This window comes from Artemia franciscana, chromosome 12, assembly GCF_032884065.1.
Source record: "Artemia franciscana chromosome 12, ASM3288406v1, whole genome shotgun sequence".
Classification (NCBI taxonomy): domain Eukaryota; kingdom Metazoa; phylum Arthropoda; class Branchiopoda; order Anostraca; family Artemiidae; genus Artemia; species Artemia franciscana.
This window is the reverse complement of record NC_088874.1, coordinates 33,553,860-33,571,959: the sequence shown is the minus strand read 5'-3', so window position 1 is coordinate 33,571,959 and position 18,100 is coordinate 33,553,860. Positions and strand designations below refer to the sequence as shown.

Genomic DNA, 18,100 nt, shown 5'->3' with positions numbered 1-18,100 from the left:
TACCAGCTAAAAATACAAGACCTTTTCTCACTTTCCATGCCACCTCAAACTTTAGGCTGCAATTGTTCAAAACTTGGTTATTGCAGGATTTGCACTTTAATCTCGTGTGGCATCATTACCTTCGATAAAAAAAAAGAGAAAACATGCGCATAAGAAAGAAATGTAAAGACGTCGCAGGAAGAAACGTCTCAGCTGGTACAGTTATAGATGCAGCTGCAGCTAAATATTTTCAACATTATAGCATTACTTTTATTATATGCAAAATGTGTCTTGATACCAACGGTCAGAGGTGTCACTATCCAGAACGTTTGGGGGGGGGGGAGGACAACATATTTTTCAGACTGGTTAGTCATTTTTATCCACTGATTTTGATGATATTGCTACCATTTTTTTGTTTTTTGTACTGACTGGGACGGTACTTCTTTCACTGTTTTTTTTTTTTTTTTTTTCTTTTTTTAAACTAGTAAAAAAAAAGAAGCTAGTAGCTAGTAAAATGGTGGTAATTCAAACCGCCATTTTACCGACTCAAAATTTTCTATCGACTAGCTGAAAACGTGGGAGGTCCCCCTCTCCCCCATACGTGACACCCCTGCCAGCAATTTAACAAAATACTTTAAATTTGATCCTTAATCATTCAAGATTTATTAGGTTTATTTCAAATAACTCCCTTTACATATCTCCCTTTTTTAACTAATTTTTTCAACTGTTTTTGTTTCTTTTGGTCTTTCTTCTTTTTGATATTCTCCCGCCGCTTCTTCTGCTTGGTTTCCTTAGCATGCTCTTGAGCTTTTATTCTTTGTTGCCAATTTTTTCTGCTTTTTTCTTTCTGGTTTAACTTCCTCTTTACTGATTTTCGAACTAGATCAATATTATCCTTCACCTGCAGATGAAAAAAAAAACTAATAGATAAACGGAATTTAACGCACCACAAACGAAATTATTAATAAAAGCTTTGAGATACAATTATTATTATCAGCATGTTTCTACTCTTTGAATACCAAACTTATCAACCGACTAATTTTAACTACCAATGTTGTTCATCCCTATAGTAATTGTAATGGTCAAAGTAGATAGACATTTATCTAGTTTAGTTACAGCCTACTCTGTCAAGGCTACCAAAGCATATATTCCAGAGCTTGTTTTTTTTTCAAAATTTCAATTAAAATTTGTACTCATCACAATTACCTAACTGATTTATGTTTTAATTTGATATTATTTTGTTTCTTTACAGGCAAGTAAAGGAGGGAGGGGGGCTTTTGGCCTTTCGCAGTCTCAAGATTTTCACCCGAAGTATTTTTATAGTATCAACACAATATATCTTTCCTTTATTCCCCCATCACAATAAAAAGGATAAAATTAGCGTGTCTCTCTGCTTCTTTGTATATCTATCTATAATTGCTGAAACCAAATTTTATGTCTTTTTTATCTTATTAAATCCAAACTGGACATATCTATTGAGAATTAATATAGAGACTAGGAGGGATTTATACTTTTCACACCTGACACTTGTATTCAAGTTTGTTGAAAGATAGGGTAATCAAAACAGAAAAATCAAATAACAAAATATACATAAGATTGGATAAAACTTATATCCCACTTCCTCTCAGTAATACTTCTTTACTTTCCAAAACTAATAAATATTCATGTACCACTTAAACTAATAACCAAACAAATTGGAAAAGCTCATTATACCAATAAAATTTTCAAGTTGAGCAGTTAATATGGGTTGCGCCAATTCACGAAAATTTTGGAGGGGGCAAGGATTTTTTCTATTTTTCAATGAAGATACAAAGAAGTATTTTTTTTTTTTAATCTAAGGATTAAGTGTTTGCTTTTTAATCTTTTTGTGGCAATTTTTATTAGAAAAGCCAATGGTGGGCGGAGGGATTCGCCCCTTTTCCCATCTGCAGGGGTGGTGCTCCCCAGATTAATACTTGACAAAATTAATTGGAGTTGGTATTTTAAAACTAGTTCCCATTTTTACAGAACAACGTGAGCTAATGGGAACAATTACAGGAGACATACTAAGTAGGAATTCTATCTAGGGGTTAGGTTTGGAATTCTATTTAAGGGGTTTCTATTAATTACGGGTGTTCTTTCTGAATAATTCTTGTTCAGTTCGCCCTCTCAATAGGAGCGTTTATGAATATCTTTTAGAATAGATTTAGTAAAACTGAATTCACAACTTCAGCATTATTGTAGTTAATATTTGGTTGGCCAGATTTTAGCTTTCCAGAGCGGGAACCTCCGACTTCTCAATATGTCCAAGGCAAAATCTACTAGATATTATATATTAGAGTATTGATTCATCTAGTAGTAAAGGCTGTTACAGCAGTCTTTAAGAAAAAAAAACAAAAGAATAAGAGTAATTCACATGTCCTCTGTCAAAACCTAATGTCTATATCTTTTTACTTTCAAAGCGGTCATCAAATAGTGATCTTTCCTTGTCAGCCTAATAACGCTGCCTACGTAAAGAGTAACGTGGGGACAATGTATTATTTATTTATTATTTATTTATTTGGTTTAGACCAGGGCACTTCGTATCGAAGGAGTTGCCGTAGAAACTTCGAAAAGGGCTCATTCGACTGGAAATTGAAAGGGCTAGTGCCCTTTTTAATAGTCGAAAGTGATTGAAGAGATTTCTGAAAGATTTTCACGATAGGCTTTATCCAGACTTTATTCTACATACTGCGATCACTCTATATTGTTTCTGTCCGGTTGGCGCCCATTTTTTTATAATCAAGATGTACAAAATATAAGAGTTCTGTATTTTCGTTATTGCAAATATTTATTGTATCTGCCGCGTTCTTATAGAAATCGGAAGATTATTAGAAAGTTTTGTGCCACTGATATTATTTTTGTTTATAAAAAACTTTATGCTAGATTAGGTACTGATGCCTGTCAACGCTTGGGTCCTTACAACCCTTTGATTACATTCTATTGATTGTATTGTCTGTGTTATTTTGTTTTTCTTTCCTTTTGAGGTTTTACTCCGCTTAAATTGTTAAAACAAGTGGGAAATAAATATATTATTATTATTATTATTAATTATTATTGGAGGGCAACTAACCCCCTCCCACGGCCACCATTTCCCTTAACGCACTCAATCAAAATTTTGAGATACCCATTTTGTTCAGTGTAGCTGAAAGATCCGGAAATTATGGCTATGAGGATGAGAAACCAGCTACAGCCCTCAGGGCAAGGGTTGTAAGTTATGCCCTGGGGGCATTTGAGGTTTATATAGAAAGGGTGATCGTATAAACTTCGGATCACAACCCCACAGCCATCAGTGCCAGGTAAGTTATGTCCTGGGGGCACATACGATATATATAGAAAGGGTGATCGTATAAACTTCGGAGGGGGCTCGTTGGATTACTAATCAGAATTTTTAGTGCCCTATTTGAGATCCAGAGTGATCGGAGGGTGGACAACCTCCCCCCAACACACACACCTCGTATTTTCCCGAAATGCACCTAATAGAGATTCTGAGATGGTCATTTGTTGTCGTAGAAACATTGAAAGGACTAGTCCCTTTTTTAATGGTCAAAAGTGATTGGAGGGCAACTAATCCCCCTGCCACGCCCATCATTTCCCCCAAACACATGCAATCAAAATTTTGAGATACCCATTTTGTTCAAGGTAATTGAAAGGTCCGGAAATTATATCTTTGAGGATGACGACCCCCCTACAGCCCTCAGGGCAGGGTTGTAAGTTATACTCTGGCGGCATATAAGGTATATATAGAAAGTGTGATCGTATAAACTTCAGAAGGTCTCATTGGATTGGTAAACAGAAGTTCTAGTACCGTTTTTAAGATTCAGAGTGATCCGAAAATTATGTCTTTGAAGAAGACAACCCCCTTTTATAAGTTATGCCCTGGGGGCATGTAAAGTACATATATATAGAAAGGATGATCGTATAAACTTTAGATGGGCACATTGGATTGGTAATAAGTGACTGGAGGGTAAATACAACCCCCCATACCTCGTATTTTCCCGAAATGCATATGATGACATCCGTTGAAATGGCCATCCGTTGTCGTAAAAACTTTGATAAGAGCTCATTCGATTGAAAATTGAAAGGGCTAGTGCTCTTTTTAAGAGTCGAAAGAGATTGGAGGCCAACTAACCCTCCTTCCAAACCCACCATTTCCTCAAACACATCCAATCAGAAATTTTAGATAACCATTTTGTTCAACGTAGTTGAAAGGTCCCGAAATTATGTCTTTGAGGATGACAACGACCCTACCGCCCTCAGGGCAGGGGTTTTTAAAATATATCCTGGGGGCATATAAGGTATATGCCAACTTTCGTTGTCCTAACTTATCTGAAAGTGCCCAAACTAGCAAAAGCGAGACCAACAGACAGAAATTGCGATTGCTATATGTCACTTAGTAAATACCAAGTGCCATAAAAATGTTGAGATGGCCATTTTGTTCAACGTAATTGAAAGTTCTAAAAATTGTGTCTTTGAGGATGTCAGCCCCCCCCCCCACAACACTTGGGGGCAAGAGTTGTAAGTTATGCCCTGAGAACATATAAGGCATATATAGAAAGGGTGATCGTATAAACTTCGGAGGGGACTCAATGGATTCGTAATAAGAAGTTCTAAGGTTACTTTTAAGATTCAGAGTGATTGGAGGGTTGATACCCCCCCCCTACTCATATTTACCCAACATTCATCTGATAGATATATTGAGATGGCCATTTGTTGTCATAGAAACTTCGGAAACAGCTCATACGATATACGATTGAAAATTAAAAGGGTTAGTGCCCTTTTTAATTGTCAAAAGTGATTGGAGGGCAACTAATCCCCCGCCCTCGTCCACCATTTCCCCAAACACATCCAATCAAAATTTTGAGATAGCCATTTTGTTCAACGTAATTGAAATTATGTCTTTGAAGATCACAATCCCACAGCCATCAGGGCCAGGTAAGCTATGTCCTGGGGGCACATAAGGTACATATAGGAAGGGTGATCGTATAAACTTTGGAGGGGCTCGTTGGGTCGGTAATTAAAAGTTCTAGTGCCATTTTTAAGATTCAGAGTAATCGAAGATGGATAAACCCCCCCCCCCCCAAACCTCGTATTTTCCCGTAATGCGTCTGATAGAAATTTTGAGATGACCATTTGTTGTCGTAGAAACTTTTAAAAAGGCTCATGCGACTTTATCAGTCAAAATTGATCGGAGGGCAACAAGCCATCCCTCCACGCCCATCAATTCCCTAAACATATCTAATCAAAATTTTTAGAGAGCCATTTTGTTCAGTGTAGTTGAAAGGTCTGGAAATTATTTCTTTGACAACCCCCATACCCTCTCAAGAGCAGAACATAATTTGCACTTTACTAAAAAAAAATGGCTGTGGATTCTCAGTTTAGTATACATATAGTGATATAAATTGCTTAAAGTTTTGATAATTTTTAGTTTATTAGAGTTTAAAAAGTCAAAAAATTAAAAACATATTTTATTGATTTAAATCCTACAATAAATATCCGACTCAAACTCGAAACGAGTGAAAATTAACATCAGTATGGCTGACAACCCCGATGCCTTCGCAAGACTAGAAACTAATTTGCACTTAACTGAAAACAAAATACATATAAATGTTTTTACTTCTTTAAAATGTTTTGCTAGATATATAAAGGGGGAAGTCCTACCTCTTGCACTGCAATTACAGCGCGAGTGTCTGGTGCAGAAAACAAAACATGTTTGAAATGTTTTCATCTTTCTTACTTTCATAAATGAAAAATTACCAAAACCTTAACAAGGAAATGTCAGTGTATGTCAATTTAACTGACAATCCACGCTCATTTGTTTGTTTGTTGTTTGTTTTTTTTTTCAGTAAAGCACAAATTGTGATCTGGTCTTGAGAAGGCATAGGGGTTATCAGCCCCACTCATGTTAATTTTTGCTCGTTCTGAGTTTGACTCGGCTATTTATTGTCATTTCTGTTCGTTTGAGTTTCGTTTATTTATTGAAATTGATTTGTGGTAGTTTTAAGCTTGGAAGATTATTTCGCTTTATTTTTGCTCATTCTTGGCTTAATGGAGCTCTTTATTTTTCTTTGAAAAACTTGTCTTGTGGAAAAAGTTTTTAAAATTATTTTTGGAAAAGGAGGAGTAGTTGAACATACCGCATTTCGTTAAACTAAATACCGTTTTCTTTCTGCCTTTTTTTCAATCCATTTTTACATGATGTTGAACTGGACTCGCCCTGTCAAGACCAGCAGAGTTCCTTAACTGAAAACTCTTAACTTTAACTACCCTTAAATCAAAATCAAATTTCTGCGTATACGCCGGGCTTTGCTCAAAGACTGATGCAATTAGGCCTTATGTCATTGGAATTAACTTATAAATTCTGTTTTATGTTTGCTGTGGAATTAAAAAATGCACAATATAAGTTTAATCTGCAAAAGTAACAACACAAAGCAGGTGTTCTTTGTAGAGATAAGCGGGGTGGAAAGAATTTTGATCCCCGCTTATCCCTTTACCAGAGAGACTGGATTGTGTCCAGGCACTCGAAAGACGCGACTAGAACGTTAGTTTGTACTTCCAACCAATTTCAGTTGAGATCTACCAACCTATTCTGGCAGATGTACAGATAACAAATTCAACCCCCTCCTCCCATTAGTTAGTAGTTCCAACCGGTTTCAGTTGAAATTCACCAGCCAGTTCTGATAGATAACGTGATTACCAATTCAATTCCCCCACCCTCCCCCACTTAAGAATGGTTGCAGTTGGAAAGGTCTTAATCTAGTTCTGGTTCAAATATAACTTGATTGCAGCAACATTGGAACTTAAGACTTCCATACCGACTTTTTTTTATGTATTTCCCAGAGATTTCAAGAAAACACATTGTATTGACCTCAAATTCTCAGTTAGATAATTTCATGCTCTAAACAAATCAACATTACAAGATTCCTGAGAAATTAAATTTTTGATACTTGGACAGTTTTGTCCTGCTTAGATACTCTTCCCAACAGTTTATTCTAACCTTACATACATAATTGTACATTACCTTCAACCCTTCAGATTTGAGCAGAGCCGCTTGCCACGCTCGTCTATTAACAATGCTTTCAGCAATGTGGAGCTTTCCTTGTTCCTCTAAACGCTTTATTCTGTCCTTAGTTTCTTCTAGTTTACTCAGAGCTTTGAAAGGATCTCTTGAAAGTTTTCGTTTCTTTTTAAACTTGGCTTTTTCATCCTCTGTTTGTCTTCCAAATTCAATTTTGTTGAATTCGAGGGTTCCTTTTTGTATTTGTGCAGTTTTGATGCAAAGATCCTCAATGTTGGGTTTCACATCCAGATCCTGCCAACCAGCACTATCATTTCTAGAGGAAGCATGCTTCTGCTTACTGTTGACCTTCATTGCAATTTATCCCACAGGAAAAATGAGCTAAAATTAACGAAACAAGCAATAGATTGACTATTTACAGCCAGATTAATTGGATATACTTGTGCATTGGCTACATTATGGTCACATTCTTAAATGAAAATAACATGCTAAGGACAACAGCACCCACTATACTTCCCACTTGTCATTTTTGGGATGAACATTGTTTGACTTATAAGTATAAAATTTTCGATTGACCAGTCAGGGTGAAAAACTATGACATGATTTTTCAAAATTATAAAAGATAGAAGCTTGGAATAGCTTTTTTCCTATCTGTAAGATGAATCTAGTTTGCCCCCTAGCTGAAATTTAGTTTCTTCAAAAATCTAGTCAAAACCAAGATAAGCCTGCATAATTCAAGCATCCAAAGAAACGGGTCACCTTTCTTTAGTATATTGTTACCTTTATAGTACTATATGGCTCATTTTTCAGTTTTCACTGTCATTTTCACTTGATTTAGGAATATTGACTCTAACTTTACCCATCCACCAGGATTTTGATGAAATTATACCACTGCTACTGACCCAACTGTCTACCTTAACCACAATAACTATTAATGGATAACATTAAGCATAATGAATTTTATATATTTTGAATCAAAATAATACGCTGGTTCTTTTTATGTATCTATTAATGTCAAAACTTGGTTTTTTAGTTACTACTGAGCCGCGTCACTCCTTACTTACAGTTCGTTAACACACACTGCTTGATTGCAGTTATTAATACAATTGAAAAAGTACACTTTTTGAAAAAAGGCAAACGTGCAAGGGCTGAAAGCCTAAGCATACCCCAAGCGAAGGATGAGCAACATCATGATACAAAGCATACAAGGGTTGGAGGCCTGACAATTATAAAAAGTCTGCGTTAATAAAAATTCCAACATTAATATCAAGTCCATGAAGTTGGCTCTTTCGGCTTCTTCTTACTTTTGATCTACTATTTATTTATAAATCCATCCACTCTCTTTCATCAAGGAATAATTGTGTAATTTTGTTTGTATTTTTTTCTCAAAAACGGCTCAATAGCTTTTTTTGAAAATTAGCACACTGATATTTTCAGGCTCAAAAAAACATCTAGACAGGTCATAAGTTTTGGACAATTTGTTTAGAGCCTTAATTTTGGAAAAACATTTTTCATCACATTCATCTGCATATATAAGAGTAGCTTACGTTATTTTTTCCAAGGGTTATAGTAAAGAACAAACTGTAGCCTATAGTTTAAAATAAACTAAAGGATGATTGCTAGCTTACAGTAACAAAAACATTAATCAATAGCAGTAGCATTGGCTTTAGTGGCAGTAATATCATCAATAGATTTTTTTTGTTGAATGGTGTCATATTTGACTCACTTAGCTGATTGATTCTCTGAGGTTTGTCTTTTACAATTCAAACTAAGAAAAAGGGAAGATAATCCAGGTTGCAGCATTAGCTAGGAACCTAGTAAGAGACAACCACATCCAATAATAAGAAATACAATCGCCTAAAACTCCTAAAAATAGAGTTAAATCAAACCAAAAAGTACACCATTAGAGCCGCCTTGTCCAACACCCCAATACATGAAACTTACAGTCTCTTGGCTTGAACAAGAAAGAAATTACATAAAGGATCAATACAATAAATTCGAATTATGTAGAATCATTGGTATCATGGTTTTATTGATAGCTGAGACCTAGTAAAGAACAAACCACAGCAAAATAGTAACTTAAGTTACATAAGGGATTGATATAGTTCTATATAAATGGGGATTATGAATGTTATACAATGAATTGATTTAGTTTATATTAAAGAACTAGCTATAGTTATAAAAAGGGACTATGCAAGTTCCATTGGTATCATAGCTGTAGATACAGCTGAAACTTAGTGATAGGTTTAAAACCATATATGACATAATAAGTGAATATTATACAAGGATAAAACCTTTGCTAAAGCTCTTCTATTACACACCTGCTCATAACCTATAAAACTGAGGACTAAATATGTTTGATGATCTATTCTGATAGTAGTTGGGTTGAGTAGATCTGTTCAAAACTCCATGTTGGATCTGAATCATTTATAGTTGATGTTGTTTACCATAATCCGCCTGCCCCTGATCAGTTTATTTCAAACCTAGCTGTATCTGATCTTGTATCTAAGATGAATGCCCGAGAGCATTTAACAATCTTTTTTGTTTGGAGATTTTAACACGCCTGGTATAAATGACTGTATAGGATTCACCCTGAAAGTAGCCCCTCCAGTGTCAATACTAAATCCCTGGCTGACAACCTACTTACGCAGATTATTGACCAACCAACACAATGCAGGCACCCAAAACAACCCTCTTTACTAGACTTAGTTGTGACAAATTACCCTGAACAAATCCTTTCTATTTCCTATCACCCTGCAATTGTAAGCAGTGAACATATTTGTATCTTGACTGAGATGGAAGTGAACTTCAAGAAGGAAAATAAAGTAAAAAATCCTTTACAAATTATAAATTGATACTGCAGGACCTGTCAAAGGTAAAATGGGAGTTTTGTTAACAGTGGTAACATATGAAGAAGCTGGGAGGTATTTAAGACAGTAGTCTTGGCTGCAAAAAAAACAAACATACCTGGGTATACTGGTTACCCTAGCCAAAAACACTCCCCTTCCTCCCGAAAGTAGTCAAAAGGGCTAGAAGGAAAAAGAAAAGAGCACAGACCAAATACATGAAGTACAGATGTGATAACCACTATGACACATACAAGAAATACAGAAACAGGCTAAGAACTTTGATTCAGAAAATTGTAGAAAACCACAAGGAGGCAATAGCAGCTGGTCCAAAGCAGAATCCAATGTCTCAGCAGCTAATCCTTCAAGGCGCGAATCCTAGAAATCATCAGAGGGGATGACACAAAGGCCTCGGTTACTAAAGAAAAAGTGGATTTGCTCAACTCTAGCTTTGATACAAATGTCTACATTCAGCCCATAGTAAACCCTCCACCCACTTTACCAGAGCAACCAATCCAAGAACCAATGTAGATGACAACTGTAAGTGCAGAGAATCTTCTCAAAAAGCTTAAAAGACTTGATGCAAATAAAGCTGCTGGGCCAAATAACCTACAACCCAGTCTGTTAAAAGAAGAAGCAGAACAAATTGCTGACCCAGTAGCAGTGATGGTTGAGATCCCCTAAGTGACTGAAGCCTTCCAACATCAAGCCTATCTTCAAGGGAGAAAGAAAGGACCAAACCAATAATTATTGCCCTATAGGTCTTACTCTTGCTGTATGCAAGGTCCTTGAGAGCATCATAAATGATGCACTGGTCTCTCACCTTGAAAGAAATCAGTCACTTTTCAGACAGTCAGCATGGTTTCTGTAAAGGTTGCTCAATCAACAGAAACCTCATTGAATCATATGACTTTGTGACTAGACTCTTGGATGATGTCCTTCCAGTAGATTTTTTATTGCTTGATCAAGCAAAAGCCTTTGATAAAGTACAGCATCAACTTCTCCTCCTGAAACTGGAAGAATACATGGTGCACAAGGACACAGTTGCCTGGATTGAAGCCTTTCTTACTGGAAGAACTCAGAGGGTAGTAGTTTATGATTCCACTGGTAAAACAGTTTATTCTGATGAAATTCCTTTCACTAGTGGAGTTCCACAGGGCAAGATCATGGAGCCCACATTGTTCAGCATGTATATTTATGACTGTACAACTCACCTGAAAAACCCACTGACACTATATGCGATGATTGCAAGCTCCTAGGCCAGGCCCAAATTAGCCCCAATCACTCAACAATACAAGAAGATTTAGATGAACTATCTACATGGTCATCCGAGTGGAGTTTCCTGTTTAACGTGTCAAAATGCAGAGTCCTGCATCTTGGACACACCGATCCTAAACAACCTTACCATATTAGAGATGACCTACGTGAAGCTGTAAGTGAGGGGAAGGACTTGGGGTTTCAAAGCCAAACACAAGCTCAAGTTGCTAAAGCAAACTGACCCATAGGGCTCATAAAACAAAATTTTACCACCAGGAAGCTGTGTGTGGTCAAGAAGCTGTGCAAAGCTATTGTATATCCACACCTAGAATTTGGAATGATCCTGGTGTCTTCCCATTATAAAAGGGATGTTAAAGCACTAAAGAGTGTCCAAAGATGAGCAACAAAGCTTGTACCAGATTTGCAAGACAAGTTATATGAGGAATACCTTGTGTCCCTAAAACTCCCGACCCTAGTCTATCAAAGGAAGAGAGGAGATGCAATTGCTACTCACAAACTGCTCCAAAACGATTTCTCAAGGCAAGTTCTTTCCTCATCCCTTGCAAGTACAAGAGGTCACACAAATAAACTACAAGTCCCCTGTTGTCATTGACATGAGCTCCAGCACTTCTTCTCTGTATGCACCATCCCTCGCTGAAGCCACCATCCAGTCCCAAACCACAGATTTGTTCAAAAAAGGAGTTGATTGGGACTGGGAGTCCCCATACAATGCAGACTAGATGCTAACCTGGGATGCCAACTCTTAGTCATGTCACACTACCAGTAAGATGTTCCACAGCAGGCTCATCACCACCTTATCTCACTGGACATGCAATTTAAGGTAATGACTCAGGTACTTCACAATCATTACCCTAATAGTGAAAATTTGCTCAAGAAATCCTCTACCCTTCCTAAAGTTGCACTGTTCTTCTCTTAAAACTTTGTCTATGGCCTCTCTAAGTCTAAAAAGTATCATCATACTAGTAATTTGCTACCAACAGAAACCAAACTAATGGCTCTATAATTACCATACTCACTCTTATCAATTTCTTATACAGGGTTTCATCAGGGTTTTCCTAAGATCACTTGGAGCTTCCCTTTCTCAAAATCATATTCATGATCCTCAGTAACTAATTTTTAACCTCATAACCATCAAAATAAGAGACTCATTTACCACATTATCAGCAGCTGGGGCCTTATTATTTTTTAATCCTTTTAGTGCTGTCACTGACTCTTCCTCACAAAATAAACCTTCCTTCAGATCCAAGGTTTCACAAACTTTTGCATTTTCATCTATTTCTTTTCCTGTACTGGCTACACAATAAAGAAGAAAATAAACAAATTTGTAATGCCAATGAATATTATAATAGGTTCAGGATTAAATTCTAAAGATATGTCTATTTCAGAGTTGTCTCTATTGTTGGTTAACCTAGAAATTTATGCTCTACCACTTGATTCTTGATGCAAACTTGCCCAGCACATGGTTTGCTGGTACTGCCACCTCCTTTTCCCACCACATGACACCCCAGCACAGGTTATGTTTGAATTGAACCCTACCCTGCAAAGATTGAAATGACCAGGCAGATGCCCCCCCCCCCCCTAGGTGGAAAGACACAGCCAATGAGCTCCTTGCCTAAACCCACATTCCAGTGGAAAAAGCTGCAAGCCTGGCAAGCAATAGATCACCCTTGAGGTGCCAGATCTTATCATTCTCTATGCCATTCTGGCAGGTCATAAGTCAAGTAAGTCATTGTGAGAGGGGATGTTGTCCCAAAAGAAACCATGATTCTTGGAAAGAGGATAGAATAAAGAATCTATTGGTATGGCTTTTATCTGTCTATTATATTTTTAGAATCCTCAACAATTTATTTCTTCATTTCACAATTACCACAGCTTAGGTCTAGACCTACTTCAAAAATCATTAGTATATCTATTGTCAATACTGGGAAAAGAAGTCTCATTTCTTAAAAATCTGTTACACCTTAGTTTTAAAAAATTTATCTTGGTAAAATTCTAGTTTAGCTATTTTTTGCTATCTTGGGAAGGGGTTAGGTTGGGAAAATGAAAATTCCAGTAATGAATCCAGGAAAAAAAACATAGGCCACTATGGGAAGGCATGGTGAAACTTTAGCTTCATCACAAGCTGTCTAAACTGAAAACTATGCTGAAAAACAGCAGAGTTTCCATATTATAACACTTAAAAATGCTAATTATAGAAGGGCATCCATTTCTGGTTGACCATCCTCCTCCATGGTGCAAACTAAAAATGTGTACAGTGGGCAGGGTTTTGAAGCCGAGAGAAAAGTTGGGGTTGTACAATATGAATTCAATATGCAATCATCAGAATCTAGCAATATGCAGTAATTCAAAAAATAAAAAAAACTCACAAAACTAAAATATCCTCCCTTCAAACTTTTAACACCACAGATTCTTGCCCTTGACTAACCACAATTTCTGGAGAAAATAAGGTTGCAATGATGAAACATCACAACCATTACAAACAAGGCTTAACCAATCAGCAGAAAAAAGTATGTCATAAACATCAACTAACAATTCAGCCAATCACTATGCAGACCTTGCCCTGCTGCCCATAGGGGTCATGGACTAATATGCTTTGCTCTATAGGTAATGTTAGCTGCAAGGAAAATAGGACATTTATTTTGTTCAGAACAGCAGCAGATCCAGGGGAAGTGCCCCTCCTTAAAGTAGTGGTGGATTTTGTGGTTGGGTCCACTTGCTCTGGTTTGGGATGAAACTTACATTTTTGTAATTGGTTTTTAACTATTAAGACTGTTTCTTTTTGCAAACAAGGTTTTAGTTACTTTTTGTGGTCTGCCAGACAAGTAGGCTATTTACTGCCAAGAAGTATTTAATCAAATTTAGGTTTTTAAGGGAATGTGTCTGTTTTACCACAAAAGCCAACTGGGAGGCAAAAATCTTCAAAATTTTGTTGGCAAAGCAGGGTGGTTTTTACAACATTGTTGTTTTTTAGGGGATGTATAATAGAAAGTAAATGTATGAGAAGTGTTAGAATTGATCATTTAAATTTTGGATTTTGATGAGCAAATGGTGGTCAATTTTACTGCCTATTTTTATCTAATTAAAGCTCTATATTATATGACAAATCCCTTCTGTTCATCCTGAAACATTAAAATAAAGGTCATACTCTTTAAACTTTAATAAAGGTTTGTGTAAGTATATACTTAAAACTAAGTATATGAGGCAAAATACCCCTTCAAAGGTTGCAGTAATCATTTAAGAAGAATAGATTTTCAAAAGATTGTTTATAAAAGAAGGTAAATAAAATAATCCAGCCAGTATAGATCAGCCTCCAAATTCTCAGTTTGAATCAGTGGAACGGCATTGATTTTTTTTTCAAACATTTAAAAATAAAAAAAATAATAAAAGGGGAAATTAACACAATTTGAGTTACCCACAGAAACAGAATACAACTGCAATATTACTTCAGAATTTCTCACCTTCTCAATACCAACCAGTCACAAAATATAGTTATGTTTTTGCATAGGGGTTGAATATGTTTGTCCATAAAATTGTCCAAACTACTATATATACTGCTGAGGATTTTTATACTTATTTTGATACAACCATCTAATCATATTTCCACAATTAGTTGTATATAAGTAAAAAATTTTACAGGACAATTCTCTTATTTATTGCTAAATCTGAGCAAAATTTGTATTTTTGTTCTCAAGAGACATATCAAAAATTTAAACATTTGAATTGAATATCTGAAAATATCAAGATAAAAAAAAATTAATTAGAAATCTCCACAGCTTGAGACCCTGATAATTTAAATCACCAACCTATACCTATCAAATACAAAGATATCAAACACATAATTATTTGTATTTTGACTCATATACTTAGTTTAAAGCACATACCTACACACATCTTTAATAGAGTTCCTATTTTTCTGATGATTTTGGTCTTTATTTGAATATTTTAGGATAAAGAGAAGAGGAAATACTAACAAAGAGCTCTAAACTTACAGGACTCTAGACTGATAGGACTGGCCATTATAAATGTTCATTGAAATATTGAGGTAGATGTCAACCATATAATAAATATATATGACAGGAGTGGAAATAGAGAAATAGACTTTTTCTTATAAAATTGTGAATTCTGTAATTTAAGCAAAATATATTGAACTTTAAAAAGCGTAAAGATACACTACATTGCTATGAAAAGTAAAATTTTGATTAATAAATTTTTGAGATTTCATCAAAGTTGACACAGTTTATTAAAACACTATTTTCAAAAAGAAATAGTGATTAGTTCATGATTTATTGCTTATACTTAAAACCCTTGTTTTAAATGTCTTCTATACATTTCTATCTCTTTGTTCTGTTTTTTTTTTGTTACCCTGTAAAAGAACTAGTATTTAATGTTTAATATATCTTTTATGAATATACAATTTGTGTCTTTATCCTCATTTCCCACTCTTCATCACTATCATAGTTACTAATCAATGCCACAAAGTTAGGCAATATGCTAAATGGTTTGACCTATACTAATTGTCACAAAGAGTACATGACACCAAAAGATGGTTCAAGACTAATTATTTTTTTTATAATAAAAAGCTTAACTAGATTGCTAGAGTGGTTAGAAGTGAAAGGTAAATAATTATGCAGAAAATCCTAAATATAACATTTTTTTATAGATGTTGAACAGCTTTATATATATATATTTTTTTTTATGGCAGGCTGGTTTTTATAACTTACTATTTTTTTGTAGTCAATTTTCTTATACCATTTTAATTTCAAAAATTTTTATCAGAACTTAAACCCTCACCAGATTTTAGATTAAATTTACAACCATTTCCACAACCTACCTACAAACATATAATTGTCAAGGTTCCCTTTTGATTGCAGGTATTTGTTTGTTTGCAAGCTTATTAAAACAACCTATTATGTACCCTCCCCCCTAAGGAAATCCTAAATCTGCCCCTGGTTCAAAAACAGCTGACTAGTTTAAATTTGAAAGTGAACCATCTTGGATTTAACATCAATGGATGCATGAGTTTTTAATTATCTTTTGACTTCCTGCTCTACAGAAATTACCACTGATGACTGAAATTAACATTTGAAATAGAACTGTAATTTCATTCATATTGAACAACCCTAACTTTTCCCTTGGCTTTAAAATCCTGCCCACTTTATGCATTTTTATTTTGCCCCATGGAGGAGGAGTGTCAACCAGAAATGGATGTGCTTCTAGAATTAGCATTTCTAAGTGCTATAGTATGGAAACTATGCTGCTTTGCAGCATAGCAAACTGAGCATACCTTTATTGAAGGTATTGCCAAGCTCTTATTTTAACCTCCTTCTGATTTCTAGGTCTTAGAAATTTGCCCACTTGACATGTATCTGTACCTATTGAAATTTTGACAAAACAACATTTTACCTTAATTTTTAGTTATCAGTTTCTTTTTCTCTGGTTTTAGTTCTGAAAATACAATTCCTTTTCTTTGAATAGATTTTTAAACCATATCAATGGTTTTTTTCTAAATTTGGGAAATGTATTTGCAGATCTTTGAAACCTCATAAATTGGACTGAGCAAAATTGTGAAGCTGAAAACAGTTTTATTATACTTCATTTAAGCAGAAGATCTGTTTTGCAAGATTTCTCTTTCATAATGCAAATATTTTTGAAGGTCATCAAAGGTCACTCCCCTCAAGAGGGAGAAATAGTGGAGGTAGGTAGACTACTTCCAAATACCTTCCTGGGACATAGGCTTACTCTAGTCTGTAGACCCATCCCTGAAAGTTTAATTTTCCTTACCCATTTCCAAGATGCAAGAAGTATAATTTTACCTTTATCTTTTAACCTATGGTCCTTCCTGAGTATATATAGTACGAAGCTACTTTTGGCAGACTTTCTATTATTAGCCTATTTGAAGAATGTAAACATCGTGTTTGATTATTTGAATATTGTTCAAGAAACAGTGCTGCCAGATCGGACGGAAAGAATTATGCTTCCTTGAGCACAAAATTATGCTTTTTTTGGACAGATTTATGCTACGCTTCTATACTTTCCCAGGTTTCACGAAAAAGTTGATCAGTTAAGACAAGTCGAATTCTGTCTTATCTTAATAAAGGTTCTGAATATAATATAATCTGATAATAATAGCCTAATATTTTATTCTTAACCCACTAAGGGAACAGAAGCGGGGTATAAACAAAGAAGGCAAAGAAAAAGGTAAAATTTCTGAGTCTGCGTTCGAATGCGGGAGGGAGAGCACTCTCTCGGCGAGTTCTGCCAGATCTGGGAAAACTCTTTCGTCGGTAATATTTCTCATTTCGCGTATTTTTCTCCACATCAAGTTTGTAGTAATTTTGCTCATATCTATCTTTTCGGATTCACTAAAAGCATATGGCAGCTTGCGCCACTGGGAGTCAATATCTGTGAGTTTTGGCATGAGACTTGGAAATCGGTTCACTACGACACCTAGTGATGGAATACTGGTTGATTCAGTTCCCCAGGCCATCTTGGGATTTACAAACTGAAGGGACTTCAAAAAAGGATCACTGTGCGGGAATCGCTTGAGCGTCTGTGTTGCTGCGGTAATGCAGAAACCTAAACACCTTTTTCGGAAAGTGCTCACGTCCTCGGGGTTATTTTAACACTCTGAATTGATGTCAAAAGATATTGGGCACATTCATCTCCTAAAAAGACATTTTCTAATGATCGGAAATGACTCGGGTTTGACAGATTGATCTTCGTAGAGTCTCTTAGAAACCTTCCTTGGATGAAGTTGCTGCATAGAATCTTGATGAACTTTTCACACTCAGACTGCAAATCTCTGATTAAAATCTTTGCCGGTTGGAACAAGGCGTTGAAGGAGTTGAAATCTTTGATAGCATACTTAAGAATAAGCAAATACGCTTTCGTGAACGGGTTTTTCATTTCTAACAAGATTTTGTCTCCAGCAACTTGGCGGTCTTCTGCTGAAGCTAGCACG

The 18,100-nt window shown here is 35.7% G+C and overlaps 1 protein-coding gene across 1 annotated transcript; it reads right to left on the bottom strand.

The window, feature by feature from the left end:
• Nucleotides 1-633: 633 nt before the first annotated feature.
• LOC136034020 (surfeit locus protein 6 homolog) lies at nucleotides 634-17,086 on the bottom strand. The gene is made up of 3 exons (XM_065715070.1): nucleotides 16,953-17,086; nucleotides 7,019-7,396; nucleotides 634-880 (listed from the first exon to the last, which is right to left on the bottom strand). Exons 2-3 carry the CDS (start codon nucleotides 7,367-7,369, stop codon nucleotides 656-658), a joined length of 576 nt encoding a protein of 191 aa, XP_065571142.1. The 5' UTR covers nucleotides 7,370-7,396; nucleotides 16,953-17,086; the 3' UTR covers nucleotides 634-655.
• Nucleotides 17,087-18,100: the final 1,014 nt, after the last annotated feature.